This window comes from Eleutherodactylus coqui, chromosome 2, assembly GCF_035609145.1.
Source record: "Eleutherodactylus coqui strain aEleCoq1 chromosome 2, aEleCoq1.hap1, whole genome shotgun sequence".
Lineage (NCBI taxonomy): Eukaryota > Metazoa > Chordata > Amphibia > Anura > Eleutherodactylidae > Eleutherodactylus > Eleutherodactylus coqui.
The window spans coordinates 107,176,938-107,202,499 of NC_089838.1; the positions used below are offsets into that span (position 1 = coordinate 107,176,938).

Below are 25,562 nucleotides of genomic sequence, written 5' to 3' on the forward strand. Positions count from 1 at the left end.
TAAATTTCCTACATTGGGACAATACAGCTATATATTACTACAGGACAACATTATAGCTACATATTACTGCAGGGCAATTATTACCTATAGTAATAGGCAGTCACAACTACTACATATTCCAACAGGAGGCCAGTATGGTTATTACTACAGGGGGACAATACGGTCAATATATTACTACAGGAGGACAGTATGGCTATTTTTACTGCGGGGTACTGTACGGGGTGCTATGAGTTGCACTCTTATACAGTATTTGGGGAAATTTGTGTTTGGCACTATTAAAGGTTTATCTAAATATAAGTATTACAGATATGAAAAAGCAAAGAGTCAAAGACAACCACTGAAGAGACAAGTTGTGTTCAAGAGAAGCTGTCATGCCGGTCTGGACTGGATGAAGAAGAAAACCACAACACTAATGACGTTACATGTAAGTCAGTGTGATTGATTATTCTGCTACTGGCTGTCTTTGATTAATCCTGACGTCACTGCATGAACTGTAGAGTGATGATGGGAAGTAGCATTCTTGTTTGTGAACTGGCACCTCCCATCATACAAGTCATACTTTGAAGTACAAATTTAAATAGCAGGGGCTGACGTGACTGTACGATTTATCTCTTCATGCATTTATGAACTGAGTTTGGTTCTGGGACTGTATTTATGTACAGAGCTAGGTTCTGGTCCCATACTTATGATGTTGGTTCTGGTCCTGTATTTATGCAATGAACTGTTCTACTATTACTGATTACAATGATATATGTTTGGAGTAATATAATTGTTTTGTTGGACTATTAGTTTAGAGATAATTTTCTGCGGCGTGCTGCATCACAGACATTTTGCATGTCTTAATCACCCAGGTAAGGAATGTGTTATGAAAATTTTGAGTCTCACCACAAAAAGCATCTCCTCCTGATAGATTTGGCATGGTCAGGAGTGGAGACAGGGTATGGTCAGGAGTGGAGAATGGGTGTGGCCAGGGGTGGGGATCTAATTGGGGGTGGGGCTTTAAAAAATGACGCCACCGTGCCTGTCCTTCTATTCCTCCCTGTACAGTTTAGAGCTTCTTTGTATTTCTGTAGTTTACTAGCATTAGCATTTCACCATCTGACAGACATCTGTCCCTTGCTCAGCATCTTTCCTCACCACCATATTACTTTCTACCAGCAGGGGGCGGCATCATATCATGGAGTATTCAGGACATCAGATCCAAACTTGCAAATGCTATTGCATAATTAAAATCCCTTTATAATTCAGCAATAGAGACAGGCATCCTCACCCTGGCACTGTAATATGCTGATGTGTTTCAGCATTCCTCACTTAGTCTTGGCATTATTTAACCCTTTTACTGCCAGAACAATTCTCACAGTCTTTACATACACAAATATTTTTTTTATTTTAGAATTCAGGTTTTATTTGACATCTTATACTGCCATTTTCTGAACAGAGACACCTGGCACATTGTGAGAATGCTATCTCCATTTTAGGGGAAAAAAATCCTTCCCGACTCCAAATCTGGAAATCAGAATAACTCCCTGGATCAACAACCCTTCTGAGGTCAGCATAGCAACATAATATGTAATAGTACTTCAACACTTTAAACCGAGCCCTTGGAAAGTTACTTAGAATCATATAGAAACTTGACATTAACTTTATGTGAAGAAATGATGCTACAGTTCAATCTGATAGGCACTTTATTTGCAATTTCAGCAAGTGTGAGAATACCACAACCAATGGGGAAGAGATTTGTGGGTAATGCAGACCTTTCTAGTAGTCAGCACTATCTAATAAGAATGATAATAAAATTACTTCATTCCACTTAATAATTATTCTTAGTTTTGTATATATTAAGGATCGAAGGGTCCTTTTACCTGCGCAGGTCATCTGCCTGTGGTAGTAAGCTCTGACTGACTATCGGCATGCCAGTCAGTACTCATTGTTTATTGGTAGTATGGGAGTGATTGTTCATCCCCATAGTTAGAATCATACATCTGACACCTACCAGGTACAGAGCAGACCTGACCCCTGAGCTCCTTCCATACACCCTCTGCGACTGCATGATGTATATGTACTTTGGGCCTCGAGTGGCACAGAGTGTTAAGGCAGCAGTATGCAGTCCTAAGCTTTCGCTCACGACCTGAAGGTTGTGGGTTAAATCCCCGCTTGGTTCAGGTAGCCGGCTCAAGGTACTCAGCCTTCCATCCTTCTAAGGTCGGTAAAATCAGTACCCAGCTTGGTGGGGGGTAATAAATAAATTACCTGAAAGCGCTGCAGAATAACCTGGCGCTATACAAATAACAAGTCCATTTCCCAATTATGCAATCAAGAAGGCTTGTAGGTGCTTTAGGGCTGATGCAATGAATCATAATCATTAAAAGACAAATCTCAGGGAGTGTGTGTGAGAAAAAGAAAAAGCAAGACAATATGCAAAAAGTGCACACCCAAAATTAAAAAAAACTAATGTACACTTTATTAACACACTATGAAGCAGACATTTAAAACATTTGAAAAGAACACAAAACTGCCCACACAATATGGCGCAGATACACCTGTGCATTCAAAAATAACATGAAAACTAACCCTCCAAAAATATATATATACAAAGCAGCATGTAAACCATGTATGAATAAAGTTAGCTCCGCCCCTATCCCACCCCTCCCATTGCAAACAGGGAAGATGGGGCGGGAGCTCAGAGCACTGCTCCCGTCCAGCCTCCTCCCCTTGCAAAAAGGGGCAGTGTATATCGGCCAGCGTGAAAACCCGCCCGATATACGCCTGTCTGAATAAGCCCTAAATCAGTATCTATAAAATAAATACAAAAATAAAAGACAAGACTTCCCCCAATAATAAATCACTACGGTGTCTGAACGATAAAGAGCAAATACCAACAAATAATAATATTCATAGCAAAATATGACATCCAATATCAAGAAAAATAATATAGTAAACCCTAACCAAACCCGATGATAAGGGCTGGGAATGCTATGTTAGTTTTGATTGCACAGGTGTATCTGCACCATATTGTATAGGCATTTTTCTTTTTTTTAATGTTTTTAATATCTGCTTCATAGTGTGTTAATAAAGTTTGTTTTCTTATTTTGGGTGTGCGCTTTTTACATATTGTGTTCTATCTGCTTTTTCTTTTTCTCACACAATCTTTTTTGGCACAAAAGCAGCACCCCATTTGGTTTAGGAAAATGCCGCTTTGTCAAATCTCAGGGAGAGACAAGGGCGATACATACAGGACCTTACTGTGTGACAACCAATATGGGGGCAAATTGGATCACTTTTTTCAAATGTGGCAGCTGAAATGCAATAGAAAAAGGCAGGAATGAAGTAAAGTAAGCTTGTCCCCAGAGATGCTCTACAGTATCCAGAGGCGTAACTTGAAGCTTCTGGGCCCCCATGCAAAACCTGTAACAGGGCCCCCAACTATAATGCTTTATTCATAGTATTCGGCTTCCTATATGGAGAAGAGAGGCCTTATGGGCCCCCTAAGGCTCTTGGGCCCGGGTGCAACCGGATCCCCTGCACCCCCTATAGTTACGCCCTTGACAGTATTCATTGTTTACTTGCTGTAAAAAATACACTAGCTCTACACAGATCGGGTTTGGTGAACCATTTTTGTCAGGGTCAACGGATGTGTACCTGCTGTGCCGCACATTGGTTTGACTTTGGGCAGCTTCATCCATTTACCCTAGCAGACATAGTCTTCAGGCCATTACAGCGGAAGTGGTCCCAGTTATGTGCAGTTGATGCTACAATAGACCATGATGCAGTACCAGAATATGTGAACAGAAGCGTAGTCCAAGAAATAAAAGATGAGGCAGGCAGTATAACTTCACAAAAAGGACAGGCCAGAGTTAAGGGCACACAGAGCCAGGGTTGGGGTAAGCAGTAGACAGGAAAATGGTCCATACAACAAGCAGTGGTCAGGAGTGGAGAATGTAGAAAAGTCATCAGTAGCCAGAGCAAGAAACCATTATGTCATCACTACTAGAGAGGACCTTAAGCTGCACCAAAAGAACCAAAAGCTTAGGCACCTTTTTTTAGGGAAAGACACCAGATATAACCAGAACCGCTCCATTATTGGCAGGGGACAGAATAGTAGGAAGTACGCTGGTCATTGAAGACTGCAGGTTTGTTTGTTCGTGCCCTTCAGGCAGCAGAGAGGGACAAAGAAGAGGCCAGAGCCAGATGTCTGCCACAGACATGGAGAGAGTGTGCACCACAATCACCAGTAAAGGAAGGTTAGGTTTGATGATGTCCGCAAACTGTAAGAGTTTTAAATGACTTACACACAGAGTTTTAATTGAAAACTCTGCCTGAACCTCTGATGTACATGAATGGTGCCTTATATTGTACCTTCAGGTATAATGGCCAATGTTTTTACATTTCAAGAATGGCTTTTAGTAAGTAAAATGTCACTGTCATGTCTTTGTGAGCAAAGCAACACAGACCATACATGGAACATTGTGGACAGTTTGGGGCACCAGTACACAAGAAGGACATATCCCAGCTTAGGTGGGTATAAAGACAGGCACCTAGGTTAATAAATGGAATTGGCGGACTACAATGCTCAGAGAGGTTATCAAAACTGGAGTTCTTTAATTTGGAAAAAAGACAACTGAAGGGAGACCTAATAACTATGTATAGATATATCAGGGGACAATACAGAGATCTCTCCCATGATCTATTCATTTCCAGGACTGTGACTGTAACAAGTGGGCATCCTCTATGTGTGGAAGGAAGAAAGTTTCTACACTGACACTGAAGAGGGTTTGTTTACTGTAAGAGCAGTGAGACTGTGGAACTCTCTGTCTGAGGACGTGGTGAACTCACTAAAAGAGCTTAAGAGGGTCCTGGATGCCATTCTTGAGTGTTACAATATTAATTACAAATATTATAACCACTGATCACTTCAGAATGGTTGTTGATCCAGGGATTATTCTGATTACTAGACTGGATTCAGGGAGGAATTTTTTCTCTAAAATGAGGAAAATTGGCTTCTACTTCATGTTTTTTTTTGCCTTCCTGTAGATCAATACTGGAGGGAGGTGGCAGGTTTAACTAAATGGACAAAAGTTTTTTTTTCAGTTGTACCCGTAACATGTTACTATGTTAGTACTGTATCTTGGAAAATAACTTTGGGTAGACTATATCCTGTATAATGGTTATTTCACTTCTCTCCTCTGACTAGTCTCTCCTCCACATTTGTAATATGACTTTTACAAAAATTTACTTATAGATGTAGACTCTAGGCCATATGGCAGGAGTGCACAACTCCAGTCCTCAACAGAGCCCAGCAGGTCATGTTTTCATAGAATGGTAGAGTTGGAAGGGACCTCCAGGGTCATCTGGTCCAACCACCTGCTCAGTGCAGGACCAAGCTCCACCCTAATCCTGCCCACGATTAACCTGGCCATACCATCAAAGTTGTCCAGGATCAAAACCTTGTGATAGTGCTCTGCCTCAATCTGGGAGTCAGGGTGAACACGAAAACTCACAATAGTAAATTTGTCCGTGTAGACCTAATGGCTCCTTCATAGCAGGTAAAAGAAGATGACCAGTGTCCTTTTAATGTGACAATGTGCTTTTTCCTGTCATATTTCAAGTCATATATAGAAGCTTAATAGAAAAACACCGGGAAAATACCATACTTAGTACACAAACCCCAAATAAGCCACTAGAATGCTACCAATAAAAATATTTTTCTATGTAGATTTTTTGATAATTTCTTATAGACTCGACAGTAATATCTTTTACCTTACCTTAAAAAGGCCATTAATAATGCCAAAAAAAATGCCTAAAAATCACAGAAATCCAATATAAAAGCGCTAAAGAGTGGCTACATAACTGAAAAAGGAATGCAGAATTTCTTGGAGACACGAAGTTGGTGAGTCAGAACCCAGAAGACAAGTTCTGAAGTCCATGTGTCCACGGTGCTAATCTGCAACACTATCAATGAGAGTTGCCATATTTATTTATGATTAATATCTAGTTAAAAGTCTACCAAAATGTAAAAGACATATTTTTATTAACTACATTCCTCCTACATTATTATTAAATATTGGCCAACCAAAATGGCTACTTAAGCAGTCCTTTCTTCCTTTTTGTTTCTGTTTCTAAACATGGTAAAAAAATTTGACTATGTACTAAGGACTATTGCTAAAAGCAGATGCATACCCCAAAAATCCCATCCATATGTGCTTGTTAGATATCTCATTCATCCCTCCTATGTAGCTATATTAGCCTCTACTCCTCTTGGAGTGTCCAAATAGGTTTTGGAACATAACTGCGAGTCATCACATCCGTATAGGTATAAAAGCATTAGTGAAGCTGGACAGTGGTGTTCATCAATAATTATGAAAAGTTTGAACTGCTTCGGAAAGTTGTTTATTAGGATTAACCAGTCTTTCACAGCTTTGGCAAACCATTTTCATGGGCATTGTATGTTGATAAGGAAACTCATGATACAGAGCTGAAAATCTTTAGTTCTCTAGAAAGGCATTAGAAAATGCCAATTTAAGACTTCCATATTCCAGATTATAGAAAACAGCTGCTAGTTAGTTTTTTCTCCACCAAACTTTGGCTATATGAATTTGGACCTTCTGCTGAACTCAGATTCATTCATGAGACTGCCAGATGGTGACCTTTGGGTCATCAGTCCAAAGAACAATTTTCCATTAAGTTTAGGTCATTCTAACCAAGTTTTGCATATGTGGATCTCAGGCTTAGATTTGGCCATTCAGCCATGGAAATTCAATCCTTGAAGCACCCCAACAGTTTTAGGGCTGATCTAGAAGAGGTTTAGAACTCAGTGGTGAGTGCTGACACCAGAGACTCAAAATGAGCATCAGCACTTAGTGGTTCAGTAAGGGTTTGTGGCCTACTGATTTATGGCTGAACTTTTGTAACTAAACAGTACTTTGATTTGACAGGACACCTGGAGGCCTTGGGGTGCACTGTTCTTATCATCCCTGTGGGTCCCAAAGTTCGAACCCCTAGTGATCATGCATTTATCAGCTATCCTGTGGATAGATGTTAGATGCCTTTGGTGGAAAAAATCCCTTTAATATTGCTTATCCTAAAGACAGCATGGGGTCCATTGTGTGTCCACAAACTTTTGGCCATGGATGTTTTATATATCTATTATTGATAGCATTATCTATCTATCTTATATTTTTATATTGATCTCATAATGTGAATGATGTAATGCCCTACAGACCTGCTCCTTATATCTTGATACATTTTATTTAGTATGTGTGTTTAAGAAAATTAGCTATTTTGTATTGCAGTTTATTCCTTTTTTGAGTGTATTTTTTTGTACTATCCATTTGAAATGATCCATAATAGCCATAATTATTAAAGGACCAAAATGTTCATTTCCACCTAGGAAATGTATCTGACTTTTATTTTTATCTGTAATGATGGGCTCTAGCTGTGATAGAATGTAAATCGTCGATACAGAAATTATTTTCTATGGGAAAATGTCAAATTTACTATGAGAAAGTTGTTTCATACAAAATGTCTCCATAAATATGCAGCTCTGACCAGCTTCTAGTATTTGCATTATTACATGATCTTTGGAGGTATAATATATAATGTAATGTACTGTAACATGTGTATGTGCATACTGGCTCATAGATCTTTATGTATATCTATATAGCACCCTCACCTGTTATTTGGTTGGACCATTGTACAGAACAAGCATTCGTACCTCTTATGTCACCCCTATTTCCTTATAGTCTACGCTCTTGCAAGTAGGGCCTTCATTCCTATTGTTTTAACTGTCGGTTTCATACTGTATGTTACATCTTATTTTGTGTATATTCCTTCAGCCTTTGTGCAGCAGAATACATTGGCGCTTTATAAATATTAAGGCTGATTTACACGCAACGATTATCGCTAAAAATTTCTCCAACGACAGCTTTTAAGCAATATCCATTGCATGTAAATGAACCATGCACTCTTCGTCCATCACTGAGTTCATCTCAGCATAAAAGCCATCATGCCTGATAAGAGACCGCACACCAAGCTCTCTTTCCGGGCAGTGCTGATAACATTGTTATCAGCCGCCAGCCCACTGGAGATCAATAGACGTGTATTTGAAGAACAGACCACATGCTGTTCTGTAAATACATCTCCCGGCAACTAATGGAAATTAGCAGCTAATTAACATCATTAATAGTTTATGCAAAATTATCGCTCAAAACTGTCACTCAAACGGTGAATTTTGAGTGATCATCTGTGTGTCTAAATGGGGCTTTATTCTTCTTACTTTTAGAAATTGTCAAATGTATGCGTTAATAGGGATTCATTGTGCACCTTACTACTGTTTACAAAGCCCATGTAATGTATACACAATTACAATTTGTGACTTTCTAAAAAATAATAGAAAGAAAGTAGTAATAAACATAAAACAAATAAAAATATATCATAATGCATAAAACTCTCTCTCTCCTTGACACGTCTTCCACCCATATCATCCTAATGGGATTATCCTCTCAGACACAAATGAGCTCTGCAGAACTGCTTTCGAATTCTATAACTAAATGTTTCGTTAGTATGTCTAGTACATTTATATGATTGTATGATGTACTACTTGCCGAAGATGTAGATGGGTCACACGGGAATAGTTTTTTTTGTTACATTTGTAATCGAAAGACATTCATGTTGCACAAGGCATGGCAGCTTATCTTCCTAAGGTACAACTTTCAAAGGAAGGCTTTAATCCTGGATTAAATATTCATGTGTATTGTACATGACCTGTTTGAACTCCTGCATGGAATTATTACTGTGCTTGGTATGCAGGGAAGGCTATGAAGGAAACAATAGCAAGCCTAGCTTGGACATATTCGATAAAGACGAATCAATAGGTAACAAAATCAGTTTAGAACATTTTACTCACCTGTGTCACATTCGCAACATTAATTAACTTTTTAGACTGTGCAACATGTCCCAGTACTCCAGTATCCAAAGGGAAAACAATTTCACAGTCTGGTGGCACCAAGCAGTCTTCCAGGACAGCATCCTTGTTGACATTAAAGAGTCTGGTGGCCAATTCTGCAGTACCATTCCTCATTCGGTACATGAACAAACTCATCCGGTCGGCTTGAATAATAAAGGACATCCTCTTGAGTACGTTGAACACACATCTTTCAACATTGAGGTTCTCCTGGAAGCCTCTGATCAGGTCGAAGACTATTTCACTTTCATCCACGCTGCTTAGGTCACGGTAAACGCTGAAGTCCACATTGGTTTTGTCAGAGCTCAGGAGCTCAAATATAACAGCCGGTCGAAATTTATTGTCATAGTAATCTTTGGCAAAAGTTGGATTGGAGTCTAAATACTTCTCCACTGCCTCCTCTGTCAGCGTGCTCATGTTGAGTACAATACTTACGGTTCAGACTGCACCTTCACAGGAATGCCTCTGAATCCAACCGAGATAGTTCAACACATTCAGATGAAAAAAAAAAAGTAGAAAGAATGGAGAATTGTGGAAACCCAGGGAAATTCAGATATCCCCTGGGTATTTCGCCTTCAGGGGGACGGAAGGAGCTCATGCCATCTCCCTGCTCTGAGCTGTAAGCCTGATTTGGAAGTAGTCGTGTAAGATGATTCTTAGCAAGGCCAGCATTATTCCACTAATAGTGAAGGTGAAATGGGGATTACCATGATCATTTTAAATGGTCACATGACATTTCTGTAATCCAGTAACCAATGACATTAAAGGCTGAAGATGATTGCCAATGATACTCAATCCATTGCAGCTGGCAGATTAGGAAGGAGTGAAAGAAAGCAGCATGTTGTAGATGAATACCAATCAGAAATTCACAGCATGCTAAAGTAAGCACACACTTGGAATGGTTTTGCACGTGCTTCAAGAACTGCAGAACTTTGTCTTCAACTGCTGAGGAAAAGGATTCTTTTTTAGTTTTTAGATTTTTATTCTAAACATATTTTTTAAAAATTTTTTTTTTTTTTATGTGACTAGCCATGTGAAAAATATCTTAAAATATGAGGGTGCGTTCACACATAGCTGAGTCTAGTGCAGATCTACTTTACTCCTACTTGAATTCAATTGCAAGGGTGAAATCTTCTGCAGATTCGCACCAAAATCTGTGTCAAAATCCACGCCAAATGGTGCATTTTGGTATAGATTGGATTTGATGCAGATGTTTTCCGCTGCTGTCAATCTACAGCAAATCAGTCATGTGTGAATGCATGCTAAGGCTTCCCTCACACAAGCATTCAGCAAATGCCACAATTTCAATTACGGTGCTTTGCTGTGATTCTTCGCTTTTGGCCGCAGCTACCTGCGTCCGACAGCTGGGTTTATCATACGTCATCATTGATAAGAACAGACTCCGCTCAAAAATCGCAGCGCTGGAAAGCGCAGCGATAGAGCCACTGTCTAATAGCCTCCATTGAAAACAATGGGAAATGTTATACCGCGATTAGTGTGGCACTGAAAACGTTGCGTTAATAGTGGGAAAAAGCGCCTGCATGGGTGACGCCTAATGGTTCACACGAGTGTATTTGCCTGCGTGTTTGGACGCATGAACTTTGCAATTGCAATGTGTAGAAAATAGAACCAACTGATTACAATAGATTCATACACAGTTCCATATTTTGCTTGCACAAAAAAACGCAGCATGCTCTACTTTTGTGTGCATTTGCGCACCAAAGGTTCCCCTAGAAGTCCATGGGAGTGCAAAAATGTGCATGTAATACACAAGCAGATGTGTGAAAAACAATGCAATTCTGCACTAAAAAAAACACATCTAGAACTCATTCAAATCGGGGTATGTTTGTATGACACGCGCAAATGAACATGACCTGCGGGCGCAAAAAGTACTGTAAAATATGCCTATACACGCGCAAAAAAAAAACTAGTTTATGGCGCAAAAACTTTGCGCTGAGGCATCAACAATTATGCGTACGCCCATGTGAAGGAACCCTAAGTGACATTTCACGCAGGAGGAAATATTCCACAACAGCGGTATTGAACATAGAACATCATCTGGTCCAACCCCATGCTCAGTGCAGGATCACTAAATCATCCCAGACAGATGTCTGTCCAACTTTTGTTTGAACACTTCCATTGAAGGAGAACTCACCAACTCCTGTGGTAACCTGTTCCACTCATTGATCACCCTCACTCTCAGTAAGTTTTTTCTAATATCTAATCTGTGTCTCCTCCCTTTCAGTTTCATCCCATTACTTCTAGTCTTTCCTTGTACAGACGAGAATAGTGCTGATCCCTCTGCACTGTGACAGCCCTTCAGATATTTGTAGACAGCTATTAAGTCTCCTCTCAGCCTTCTTTTTTGCAAGCTAAACATTCCCGGATCCATAGGCGTACCGGCAGAGGGTACCGGGGGCGCAACAGTGACCCGGCCCCTGCGCTTGAGGGGGCCCAGAGGCCGCCCTCTAGCATATACAGGTCACTTTCACTTTGCACTGTCGGCGGCCGCTTGCTAAGTTAGTGCGGTCCAGCCGACAGCACAAGCCAGGAGGAGAGTAGGAAAAGGCAGGGGGGAGGATTTGGAGAGAGGACAGGGGAAGGGGAAGACTTACCGGCACATGGGCACAGCACAGCAAGGCATCGAGTGGCCCAGGGATGATGTCATCTCCCTGCTGCTTCCCTCCTGCTGACACTGCGTACACCTGCTCTCCTCAGCAGAGAAGTAGTCCGGGCACCAGGGTATGTATCTATCTATCTGTCTGTCTGTATGTCTTTCTATGTGTCTGTCTATCTATCTTGCCTAGTCTCATATCTATCTAATCTATCTACAGTTAGGGCCAGAAATATTTGGACAGTGACACAAGTTTTGTTATTTTAGCTGTTTACAAAAACATGTTCAGAAATACAATTATATATATAATATGGGCTGAAAGTGCACACTCCCAGCTGCAATATGAGAGTTTCCACATCCAAATCGGAGAAAGGGTTTAGGAATCATAGCTCTGTAATGCATAGCCTCCTCTTTTTCAAGGGACCAAAAGTAATTGGACAATGGACTCTAAGGGCTGCAATTAACTCAGAAGGCGTCTCCCTCGTTAACCTGTAATCAATTAAGTAGTTAAAAGGTCTGGGGTTGATTCCAGGTGTGTGGTTTTGGATTTGGAAGCTGTTGCTGTGACCAGACAACATGCGGTCAAAAGAACTCTCAATTGAGGTGAAGCAGAACATCCTGAGGCTGAAAAAAAAGAAAAAATCCATCAGAGAGATAGCAGACATGCTTGGAGTAGCAAAATCAACAGTCGGGTACATTCTGAGAAAAAAGGAATTCACTGGTGAGCTTGGGAACTCAAAAAGGCCTGGGCGTCCACAGAAGACAACGGTGGTGGATGATCGCCGCATACTTTCTTTGGTGAAGAAGAACCCGTTCACAACATCAACTGAAGTCCAGAACACTCTCAGGGAAGTAGGTGTATCTGTCTCTAAGTCAACAGTAAAGAGAAGACTCCATGAAAGTAAATACAAAGGGTTCACATCTAGATGCAAACCATTCATCAATTCCAAAAATAGACAGGCCAAGTTAAATTTGCCGAAAAACACCTCAAGAAGCCAGCCCAGTTCTGGAAAAGTATTCTATGGACAGATGAGACAAAGATCAACCTGTACCAGAATGATGGGAAGAAAAAAGTTTGGAGAAGAAAGGGAACGGCACATGATCCAAGGCACACCACATCCTCTGTAAAACATGGTGGAGGCAACGTGATGGCATGGGCATGCATGGCTTTCAATGGCACTGGGTCACTTGTGTTAATTGATGACATAACAGCAGACAAGAGTAGCGGGATGAATTCTGAAGTGTACCGGGATATACTTTCAGCCCAGATTCAGCCAAATGCTGCAAAGTTGATCGGACGGCGCTTCACAGTACAGATGGATAATGACCCCAAGCATACAGCCAAAGCTACCCAGGAGTTCATGAGTGCAAAAAAGTGGAACATTCTGCAATGGCCAAGTCAATCACCAGATCTTAACCCAATTGAGCATGCATTTCACTTGCTCAAATCCAGACTTCAGACGGAAAGACCCACAAACAAGCAAGACCTGAAGGCTGCGGCTGTAAAGGCCTGGCAAAGCATTAAGAAGGAGGAAACCCAGCGTTTGGTGATGTCCATGGGTTCCAGACTTAAGGCAGTGATTGCCTTCAAAGGATTCGCAACAAAATATTGAAAAAAAAATATTTTGTTTGGGTTATGTTTATTTGTCCAATTACTTTTGAGCTCCTAAAATGTGGAGTGTTTGTAAAGAAATGTGTACAATTCCTACATTTTCTATCAGATATTTTTGTTCAACCCTTTAAATTAAACGTTACAATCTGCACTTGAATTCTGTTGTAGAGGCTTCATTTCAAATCCAATGCGGTGGCATGCAGAGCCCAACTCGCGAAAATTGTGTTACTGTCGAAATATTTCTGGCCCTAACTGTATCTATATATCACCTATCTATCTATCTATCTATCTATCTATCTATCTATCTATCTATCTATCTATCTATCTATCTATCTATCTATCTATCTTTCTCCTATCTATCTATCTATCTATCTATCTATCTATCTATCTATCTATCTATCTATCTATCTATCTATCTATCTTTCTCCTATCTATCTATCTATCTATCTATCTATCTATCTATCTATCTATCTATCTATCTATCTATCTATCTATCTATCTCCTATCTATCTATCTATCTATCTATCTATCTATCTATCTATCTATCTAATATCTCTCTATCTATGAATACATCTCATATCTATCCATCTGTCTATCTATATGTCTCTCTCATATCTATGTATCTATCTATCTCTCTCTCTTAGGCCTCATGCCCACTTGCTCGCACGGATTTCACTGCTGAATCCCGCAGTGTAATCCGTACATGCCCGCAGACATGGAGAGGGAAAATACATTATACTCACCTCTCCGGACACTGGCTCCCCTCTGTGCTGGCCGGATTTTCTTTCTTCCGGTCGGCGGACGTGCGCACCAATATTTTAAAAAATCTCCTGTTCTCCCGTGTATCCGTGGCACAGCACAAAAACAGCTGCGGCTGTGCCACAGATACGAACGGCTTCCATAGGCTTCAACGGAAGCCGCGGCAGCCATCCGTGTGGCAGATCCGCAGGAAAATGGAGCATGCTGCGATTTCTTCCTGTGCGTGTGACCCGCAAACCAGGAAGGAATCCCATCTGCATGCTTTTAGCTGCCCTACCGATGCCAATGCATCCCTCTGGGCAGTAAGATGCACGGGTCTCCCGTGCGGGGGCCACGTGCGGATTCTATAAATAAAATCCGCACGTGGACATTGGCCCTCAGGCATAGATACAGGGCGAGGGGGAAAAAGGGCCTGGGGGGGCCCGAGCTGAACTTTTGCACCCGGGCCCCGAAGCTCCAGAGAGCAGCGGGAGGAAGCTGAATCGAGCCTGCTAAGTAATGTATTCCTTTTTGTTTTTACAGCTGGGCTTATTTTCAGGATAGGGCTTATATTTCAAGTCTCCCTGAAAATCCTGAAAACCAGGGTAGGGCTTTTTGGTTTTTTTTAGGGTAGGTCTTTTTTTCTGCGGAAACAGGGTACCTGTGAATGAACCCTTTGGCCATGTTCACACTGAGTGAAAAATCTGTAGCATTTACAGCTGCAGTAATGTGGATGGGATTTTCAGAATCCTATCGAAATACTGTGGAAAAAATCCACACTAAGGCCTTATGCACACGTCCATGATGGTCTCCGCAAGCGGAATACTGCAGCGGAGTCTGTCACGGTGCCCCCCAACCCCCCAAAGACCCCATACTTACCTCCGGATCCACTGCGCGAAGTCCCGCATGATGCTCCGGCGCACATGCACAGTACAGCGCATGACGTGTCGGCGGTGTCACATGACACGGTGGGCAAGGCGCGTATTCCCGCTATACCTCTGCTGTGCTGCAGCTGAAGTATAGCAAGACAGGCGGCTTCCATTAACTACAATGGAAGCCGTCAGCGCATACTCCAGCGGCAAATAGGACAATGCCACAGGTAATTTCATACTGCCGAATTCCGCAGCATGTACATTGAGCTATTAGGTTCAACAGAACCTAATAGCTGCAGTGTAATGCCGCGGATTCCCGCCATGAGAATTAGGCCTTAGGACTTAAACATATGGGCGTGCCTTTAAATTTAATGATCCTTTTGCTTTGATATTGTAATCACTTAGTAATATCAACCTTATAATCACACATAGAAAGTTTCATTGCGTTCCGACAACTCCTTCTAGGTGCTTGATTTATTTTGCCAATGCGTGTGTGTGCAAGCACACAACATGGGAGTCTCTACCATAAAGTTTCAATTACCATTCTCAACCTAAAACCAGCATAGAAAGAAATGAATTTATGTATAGATCAAGTTTGTACTAGCAGCGATTTTGTTCTTTGATGACAATGACATTTACAAATGATCTGCCTCTGAAGGTGGGCTAGGATCTAAAAGTTAAAAGTACCAAATCAAAATTGACAATGAAGCCATAGAATGCATGCGAGACTTCATCTTCCTTGGCTCAAAAATTGACCAGGCTGGGGAATCCATGCCAGAGAAACGTAGGATGGCAATGGGGCGAAGGACAATGCTAAACATGGACAAAATCTGGAAAAGTAAGGATATCAGCATCACAACTAAACGCAGGATAGTGCAAACCACTGTATGTATGGATGCGAAAGCTGAACTGCGAAAACAGCTGATAGTGGTAGGATTGATGCGTTTGAGTTGTGGTGCTGGTGAGAGCTGCTGCGAATCACCTGGACGGCGAGAGCAACAAACAGAAGTCCCGAATCGTATTAGACATGATATATCACTGGAGGGGAAGATGACAAGACTCAGACTAACGGATTTTGGCCATGTAATGCGAGTCACTAGAAAAATCTATAATGCTTGGACTGATCAGTGGCAAAATAAGACCCAGGCGCCAAAGGACACGATGGCTGATACTGTCAGAGCAGATACTGGCATGGATATTACACAACTGAAAGAAGCCGTGCAAAACCGAAAAACATGGAGGGAGCTTGCCTTTAGGGTCGCTGAGGGTCGTGAACGACTAAACGGCTAACAACAACCATATTAAACTGGACATAGCAATGATCATAGGCATAACTTAAAGCTTCTGGGTCCCAATGAGAAACCAGTAACAGGGCCCCCAACTATAATGCTTTATTCATAGTACTGGGCTACCTAAATGGAGAAGAGAGGCAGCACAATAAATAAAAAAGTACAAATAGACAATATAAAATGGGGGATGCCAGACAGCGCCCTGAGCACCAATAAAAATATATAAGACAATTGACAATGGAATAAACTGACCTGGTGTATAGGCTAACCGCCCTATACATAAGCGGTTTGCCACAATGCCAAAATGTTCTATGTGAGCCTTGCAGGGGCGTAACTATAGAGGATGCGGTTGCACCCGGGCCCAGGAGCCTTAGGGGGCCCATAAGACCTCTCTTCTCCATATAGGGAGCCGAGTACTATGAATAAAGCATTATAGTTGGGGGCCCTGTTGCAGGTTTTGCATTGGGGCCCAGGAGCTTCAAGTTACGCCTCTGGAGCCTTGTAATAATTGTTATAGTCTCTCGTCACTATAGGGCATCCTTCCCAGAGAATGCCGGGGTAATTCTATAGTGGCCCCAAGGACGCATGGAAACACAAGACAATAGCTAGAATAAATGACTGGAGTGGTGCAGGTGGGCAGGCTGTGGCAGAGAGACCTCTTGAAGACCAAACAGCCAAATAGTAGGACAAGCTAAAAGCCAACAGTCAATTTGGAGCAACTGGATTTGGTGGTACCTCCAGCATAAGGGAAAGTCCTGGACCCTGGTTAAGGACAGCTTCACGCAACTTGTGCCGCTCTTCAATAAAACTTTTGTACTTTAAATGTCTGTGCTATTGAGGAGAGCCCCTACTATGTGTATAGAACGTGTCAATGTCTTTAGATACATTTGCGACAATGGACAAAAACAATATTTCCAACAACTAGAGCTACTTTCATTGGAAAAATGATGTGAGAGCAGCAATGTTCCCCCTCTATAAGAACAAGTCATAGTGTCCCCACCTAGTCAGCCACAATATGCCGTCAGATTAGAGCTCGGAGAAACTCAATTCAAACATTTGTTTAATCCCTCCTGTTTTGATAGTGAACATAAAATAGGATTACTGTGAACATGCCTCCTCCTGTGTTGTATGACATCGGGGAAGAATCTCTCTGCAGCAACTGTTTTTTTTCAGGACAGCGGTGTCTTTGCTCAACTGTACAAAAGCTAAATGCAGCCAACAGGCCACTAGCCACTCTCTAAAAAAATGTGTGTGTGTATATATATATATATATATATATATATATATATATATAAATATATATATATATATATATATACACATAAGTGCACATTGCATTTTGGCCATGCTCTTTTACTAGATTATAGCTGAGCTACTGACAAGGAGAATATTAACAGCCCTGTGATCCGGGGAGGAGTGATGCACGTTGTGTAGCTGCACACCTCTAAGGCTAGTTTCACACGGCCAAGCGCGATATCAGGCCATAAACTCAGCCCGTGTCCATGCAGATGGCCTCCATTTAAGTCAATAGATGCCAATTTACAATTAACATTGCATATGACTGGCGGAATAGCTCGCAGACCACACAGAAAAGCTAGAATGCCAGCTGGGGAAGGAGAGAGGAGAGAGAAAGAAGAGAGAGAATCTATGTATCTCACCTCAGTGATGTTCTCCTGCTTTCTGGTGATTCCCTTTCAGCGATCCTTTTGTTGATCCAGGGAGTCGAAAGGAATTTCTTCCCCCAGCATTGGGTAAATTAGCTTCTGCCTCATTGGGGGTTTTCGCCTTCCTCTGGATCAACATGGGGGTGGAAACTGGCTGAACTAATGGACATTTGACTTTTTTCAGCCCAATATACTATGTTACTATGTTTCCATGCGAACGATACGCTGTTTATACGCCTACATCCACGTGGAAAATTGCACACATCTACGACCGACTGCGTTCATGCGCAATTTGTTTCTGCGATGGATCACAGGTTTTCCACTGGGGATTTCTGCATGTAGAATCTGACCCGTTCATTCCACTGTAAACAATATATATCCTGTTCATTCCACGTCTATTAGGCACAGCCAATTTATTAGGCATCTGCCATTTGGGATTTCCCTTCATTCCACTATAAACTACACTTCTATCAAGGAATTTTTTTCACCTTTCTTTATATTTTCAGTTGGTAATTGGTCATACTGTTCATTCCGTTTCTTGATTCTTTTTAGCATGTCTCAAAAATATGGTATTTCTAACTTATCCTATTGGTAGATGATATATGTTGTTTCTAAGCAATTCCCTTTAACTCCAGCACAGATTCATGCTGGTTTCCTCCTAAATGTCCCTCACTCCTCATCCCTTTCTAACGTATTGGATGGTTCATCGTGAAAAGATCCGCTTTTGCATATAAATATGCTTGAACAGTTTTCTTCATTTACATAAGAAGCACCTGAATACAGACGATTTTAACGTTCAAATTGCAACAAATCATGAAATTATATGTAAATTGGGGTCTAAGATGCTGTTTGGAACAAAACAGATGCTTTCTGAAGCATTATAGTAAATGTATTCATGCAAATGTATTTATCATGTCAAATGAAAAACATTTAAGCTGAATGCATTACCAGAAAATGACATTTACGGCGGCTTATTTTTAAATATTTTTTTTATTAGTGATGTTTACTGTCAGAAAAAACCTTAAAATATTCACACATATTTCACATTGGCCACTACAGAACACACATTATACTTTCTATTTCTGTAGCTTACTTGTCAGTAATGCTGTGTAGACTTCATACAGAGTCAGGGCTCTTTTATACGGGGAAATTGGGGTAGGTAACTTACATGCCTCAAAAAATCGTGACTATTAGAACCAATGGTTTCCTATGGAAATGTTCAGATGAAGGAATTTTAACTGCGCAAAAAACTTGTACCTTAAAAGAGAGAACATCAGTGATTGAAATTCACGCAACTCAAAATCCCTGCTGTGTGAAAAGATAGGACCTGACCTATGGGAGCTGAGCAAAAAGGGAGGATGGGTGTGTGGGGTGTCCAACGACGCTAAACCCAGAAGCACGTTTTAAATGTCCTCCTGTATGCTCCTATTAGTCCCCGCGGGGATGAGAGGACTTCCTCTGGGTTCCCTTCATTTCTGCGGGGCTGTGGGGATTTTCCCACAGCGGGGAGATAGAGCGAGATGAAGGGAGTCCCCAGGGAACCCCCTTCATCACTGGCGATTCCCTTCATCTTAGCAGTGCTAGAAGGATATCCCCGCAGCAGGGAGAGAAGGATTTCCCTGCAAGGGAGATGGAGGGATTTCCTGGCAGCAGGGATATCCATCCAGCTCCCCTGCAGGGGAATCCCTCCATCCCCACTGAGATAAAGGGAGTCTCCAGTGATGAAGGAAAGCCCCTCTGTCTCCTCCTGGAGCAGCAGCGCTTTTTATCAGTGACACGCAACTCCAAATTGTGTGAATGGGCAATTTCACAGCTAATTAAGCTTGAGACTTGCTAGCAGGAAATTGTCCATTCATGCGATTTTCTCGCGAGTTAGCCGTGATTTTTTTGTGCGACTAACTTCTGCGTGTTTTTGTAGCCCATGTGAAGGACGCCTGAGGGAACATGTGAATGAGCCCTCAGTTAAAGGTGTGGTATTATATTACCCTTTCTGGAGACTGAAGTAGTCTATTGAGATTTCTCTGACCATTAAGCCTTATTTACATAAGCATTTTTGCGTGGCTATTTAGCCATATAAATGCGTCATCTGAAGGATTGGCTTCCAATTTATTTGGTCAGATGACCAATTTTTAGCTAGGTAAAAATGTTGCGCCGGAAAAAATAGCACATACGAAATCAGCAACCGAATTATATGCTGCCAGAAAAGGGAGGGAGAATGATTTCGGCTGCATCCAATGCAGCGAAAAACATGCAGGTGCCACTATTTAGGCGTTAGAAGTCATTCTGAGATTTTATGCCGGCCGAGGGAGATCCGGGGTGCGACGTATTAGCAAAACAATACACCGCAGCCCGGAAAACCCTTGTGTGAATGGACGAGAAAATGCTACTTAAACTTGGGACTTCATCGTGGCTTTTCCTCGTTCACACGATTTTCAGGTGCGGTGTGGCCAGCAAGACAATGCGTACACTCGTGTGAAAGAGCCCTTAAAGGGGTTGTCCCGCGTCGAAACGGGTTTTTTTTTTTTCAATAGCCCCCCCATTCGGCGTGAGACAAACCCGATGCAGGGGTTTAAAAAAAAAAAACGCATAGTACTTACCCGAATCCCCGCGCTCCGGTGACTTCTTACTTACCTTGCGAAGATGGCCGCCGGGATCTTCACCCACAGTGGACCGCAGGTCTTCTCCCATGGTGCACCGTGGGCTCTGTGCGTTCCATTGCCGATTCCAGTCTCCTGATTGGCTGGAATCGGCACACGTGACGGGGCGGAGCTACGAGGAGCAGCTCTCCAGCACGAGCGGCCCCATTCAGAAGGGAGAAGACCGGACTGCGCAAGCGCGTCTAATCGGGAGATTAGACGCTGAAATTAGACGGAGCCATGGCGACGGGGACGCCAGCAACGGAACAGGTAAGTGAATAACTTCTGTATGGCTCATAATTAATGCACAATGTACATTACAAAGTGCATTAATATGGCCATACAGAAGTGTATACCCCCACTTGCTTTCGCGGGACAACCCCTTTAACTTCATTCATTGCAGAAGCCATAAAGCACACACCTTGAGGTGCTCATAAGGCCCCCCTTCACATGAGCGTATGCATATTTGTGTGGGCCTGATCGCTGCAGATTTGTGGAATGAACTATGCTTTTGTGCGCATGCATTGGTATATATTTTACTGTACTTTTTTGTGCCTACAGGGCAAGTTCATTTGTGCGTGGCAAACAAAGATGCACCGATTAAAATAATTTAATGAGTTCCAGGTGTGTTACGCAGTGTTTGACGCATCTCCATCTACTATATTGCACACAAATTTGCACAACCCCTAAATCCGCCCGAGTGAAGGGGTCACAAGGGCTCATTGCACAGGATACAGATACTATGTGACATTTAAATGTCACTGTTAGAATCGACCGCAGCATTTAAAATGTTAATAGCTGCGATGAGCGTCGCGGTTTATCAGAGCTTTTGCAGTTGCGTGCTGGCTGTAAGAAACAGCCGGCCACCGTGTTGTATGGAGCGAGATCGCCCTGACGACATACGCCGAAGCTGCAGGATGTAACTGTACGCCCTGCAGCATTAGGGGTTAACAGGTGCTAAATTCAAGCCCCTAAGTGATAACATTGTGACGCCGAAATGTCCGCACAGACTAATCCCGCATGACAAAAATATTTGCATCTGCAAATCACTTGGAATAACTAATTTTCAGGGCCGCTGCACACAGCCTGATATCGCTTTTGCAAACCTTCTAAACCCCAGGATGCGAGGCGTTTTCATATAAAAACAGCCTCGCATTACTGCGGGATATCCCTTCATCCCATTGCTTTCAATAGGGCGGCAGCAGCGCCGGCCCCATTGAATAATAATAATAAATAATAATATACTTTATTTGTATAGCGCCAACATATTCTGTAGCACTTACATAGACAGGGGGAATACAGAAAGACAAAAAATACTAAAATTACAGAACCACGGTTACATAGTAATCAGTTGATGGAAACAATAGGGGTGAGGGTCCTGCTCCAACGAGCTTACATACTACGAATAGTGGGGTGATACAGAAGGTAAAATGGCTGGAGATGTGCACGGTATGGCGAGGTGGAGAGTGTGGGATGCTATACACATAGACAATGGTCAGACATTTAGCCGTGTGACGGCAGAAACAGTATGACTGCAGGAGCGGTTTATGATGGCTAGCAGGGATTGCAGGCAGTATGTCAGGGAGCGTGTTATCAGGCGGAGTACAGAGGGGTTTGTTTAGGGAATGCGGTATGCCTCCCTGAAGAGGTGCGCTTTTAGAGCACGCCTGAAGTTCTGCAAGTCCTGGATTGCTCGGGTGTCCTTTGGTAGTGCGTTCCAGAGGACAGGTGCTGCTCTGGAGAAGTCTTGGATGCGGGAATGAGAAGTTAGAATTAAAGGGGCGCTCAGTCTAGTTTCGTTAGCAGAGCGGAGAGCCCGGGCTGGGTGATGGATTAAGATGAGGGAGGCAGTATAGGGGGGCGCTGCACTGTGGAGGGCTTTGTGAATGAAGGTAGTGAGTTTAAATTGAATTCTATATTTAACGGGCAGCCAGTGTAGTGACTGGCACAGGGCAGAGGCGTCCAAATAGCGGCTGGACAGGAAGATGAGCCTGGCTGCTGCATTCAGGATGGATTGGAGAGGGTAGAGTCTGGTGCAGAGGAGGCCGATCAGCAACGAGTTGCAATAATCAAACCGGGAGTGGATGGGGGCAACAGTAAGCGGTTTTAGCGTGTCCACAGTGAGAAAAGAGCGGATTCTTGCGATGTTCTTGAGGTGCAGCTGACATGTTCGGGCGAGAGATTGGATGTAGGGGGTAAATGATAGATCAGAGTCGAATATGACCCCAAGGCAGCGGGCATGTTGTCTAGGAGTTATGGTGGCACAACACACTGAGATGGAGATGTCAGGATGAGGTCGGTTAGTGGAGGGTGGAAATACCAGTAAGTCAGTTTAGAGAGGTTTAGTTTTAGGTAGAGAGAGGACATAGTGTTAGAGACAGCGGACAGAGAGACAGTGATGTTTTGAGGAAAAGTGCAGAGATGTCACGGGAAGAGGTGTATAGCTGGGTGTCATCAGCATACAGGTGGTATTGGAGGCAAAATCTCCTGATGGTTTGTCCAATAGGGGCTGTGTAGTTAGAGAAAAGAAGGGGGCCGAGGACCGAGCCCTGGGGGACCCCAACAGCAAGGGGAAGAGGAGGAGAGGTAGAGCCAGCAAAGGAGACGCTGAAAGAGCGGAAAGGTCGAGGAGGATCAGTATGGAGTAATCGCCCCTCGATTTGACTGTCAGTAGGTCATTGGATACCCTTGTAAGGGCAGTTTCTGTTGAGTGTTGAGGTCGGAAGCCAGACTGTAGGGGGTCTAGGAGAGAGTGCTCTGATAGCTTACAAGGCGGGAGTAAACCAGGCGTTCTAGTAGTTTGGAGATGAAGGGGAGATTAGAGATGGGTCGGTAGTTGGCAGCATCAGTCGCGTCCAGAGTCCGCTTCTTTAGCAGTGGGGATATAATGGCATGTTTGAAAGAAGAGGGAAAGATGCCAGTGGTCAGAGAGAGGTTTAATATAGTGGTGGGATGGGAGATGACCACTGGGGAGAGGGATCGGAGGAGGTGTGAGGGGAGGGGGTCGCTAGCGCAGGTGGTGGGACGAGCAGAGAAGAGCAATTTGGAGACTTCTTCCTCTGTCACTGGTCTGAGTACAGACAGTGAGCAGGAGCTAGATGCAGTGCTGACAAGACTAGGGTCAGGGCTAGTCTGGGATTGGGATGTTATTTCCTGACAGATGTCATCAATTTTCTTTTTGAAGTAAGAAGCCAACTCTACAGCACTGAGATCTGTCACAGGGGGCTGCGGTTTAGGGCTGAGAAGGGAGTGAAAAGTATCAAAGAGCCGTTTAGGGTTGTGGGATAGTGAGGAGACTAGAGAGGTGAAATAGACTTGCTTGGCGTGATGGAGGGCGAGGTTGTAGGTTCTGAGCATGAATTTGTTGTGGAGGAAGTCTGCGGACGTTTGCGACTTCCTCCACAGCCATTCAGCACTTCTAGAGCACCGCCGGATGAAACATGTTTGAGGTGTGAGCCAGGGTTGCCGCGTTCTACATCGGATGGCTCGGGTCATGGGGGGGTGCCGCTTCATCCAGGGCATGTTTGAGAGCGGTTTTGTATTCAGCGGCAGCCAGGTTGGGGCAGGAGAGGAGAGAGATAGGGGACAGAGAGGACTATAGAGATTCAGCAAAGTCCTGTGTGTGAATGGCTTTAAGTTTCCTGTAGGTACAGTAGGTAGGTGGGTCTGGAGAGATGTTAGGGAGCATGACAGAGAAAGAGAGGAGGTGATGATTTGAGAGCGGGAGCAGGGAGTTAGTGAAGTTGGAAGCAGAGCAGAGACGGAGGAAGACCAGATCAAGAGTGTTGCCATCCCTGTGAATGGGAGAGGCTGTGAGTTGAGAGAGACCAAGGGAGGAGGTGAGCAAAAGAAGCTGAGAGGCAGATAGGGAGTTGGGGTCATTAGTGGGGACGTTAAAATCACCTAAGATGAGGGTTGGAATTTTGCAGGAGAGGAAGTGAGGGAGCCAGGCAGCAAAGTGGTCCAAAAACAGGCGAGGAGCACCTGGGGGGCGGTAGATAACGGCTACTCGCATGGACAGCGGATGGAAAAGCCGTAGCATATGTACTTGAAATGATGGGAAAGTGAGTGAGGGTACAGGGGGATGACCTGGTAGGTACATTTCAGGGAGAGAAGAGTACCTACTCCTCCGACACGCCTGTCATCTGGTCTTGGGTATGAGACAACTGCAGGCCATTGTAAGACAGTGCAGCAGGGGAGGCCGTGTCAGACTGCTGTATCCACGTTTCTGTGAGAGCGAGCAGACTTAAAGATTTTGCAGTAAAAAAGTCGTGTATGCTGGGGAGTTTATTACATGCTGACTGGAAGTTCCAGAGGGCACATTTAAAGGAGTTAGGGGAGGGTATGCATGGGCTAACAGTTGGGCTTGGGGATTTTATTAGTGAGTCAGGTAGGGGGGTGATAGCTAGGAGCAGTGGAGGGTGGGGCAGGATTGGGAGAGATATCCCCAGCAGCTAGTAGCAGCAGGATAGAGAGGGTTAGCAGATGGTTAGGAGATGTATGAGGAGCAATGGGAGAAGATTGTGATCCCCAGCTGCAGCTGTTACAGCTGTCACATCCAGAGGTTTAAAGGGGTTGTCCCGCGGCAGCAAGTGGGTCTATACACTTCTGTATGGCCATATTAATGCACTTTGTAATGTACATTGTGCATTAATTATGAGCCATACAGAAGTTATCAAAAGTTTTATACTTACCTGCTCCATTGCTGGCGTCCTCGTCTCCATGGTGCCGACTAATTTTCGGCCTCCGATGGCCAAATTAGCCGCGCTTGTGCAGTCCGGGTCTTCTCCTGTCTTCAATGGGGCCGCTCGTGCAGAATGCCGGCTCCGTGTAGCTCCGCCCCGTCACGTGCCGATTCCAGCCAATCAGGAGGCTGGAATCGGCAATGGACCGCACAGAAGAGCTGCGGTCCACGGAGGAAGAGGATCCCGGCGGCCATCTTCACCGGTAAGTATAGAAGTCACCGGAGCGCCGGGATTAAGGTAAGCGCTGAGCGGTTTTTTTTTTACGTCCCTGCATCGGGGTTGTCTCGCGCCGAACGGGGGGGGGGGGGGGGGGTTTGAAAAAAAAAAAAAACCGTTTCGGCGCGGGACAACCCCTTTAACTTAGTTCTCAATGGGACCGGCAGCAACTGCAGCGCCGGCCCCACTGAATACATAGTGAAAACATCGCGATCTT

At 43.4% G+C, this 25,562-nt stretch overlaps 1 protein-coding gene across 1 annotated transcript in view; it reads right to left on the reverse strand.

Annotated features, from left to right (window-relative positions):
• Positions 1–9,376, reverse strand: part of PDE6A (phosphodiesterase 6A) — a 71,952-nt gene extending 62,576 nt beyond the window's left edge. Inside the window, exon 1 of the mRNA XM_066591312.1 lies at positions 8,903–9,376. Within this exon, the coding sequence (XP_066447409.1) occupies positions 8,903–9,376 (474 nt within the window). The remainder of the gene's footprint in view (positions 1–8,902) is intronic.
• Between the last annotated feature and the right edge of the window lie 16,186 nt (positions 9,377–25,562).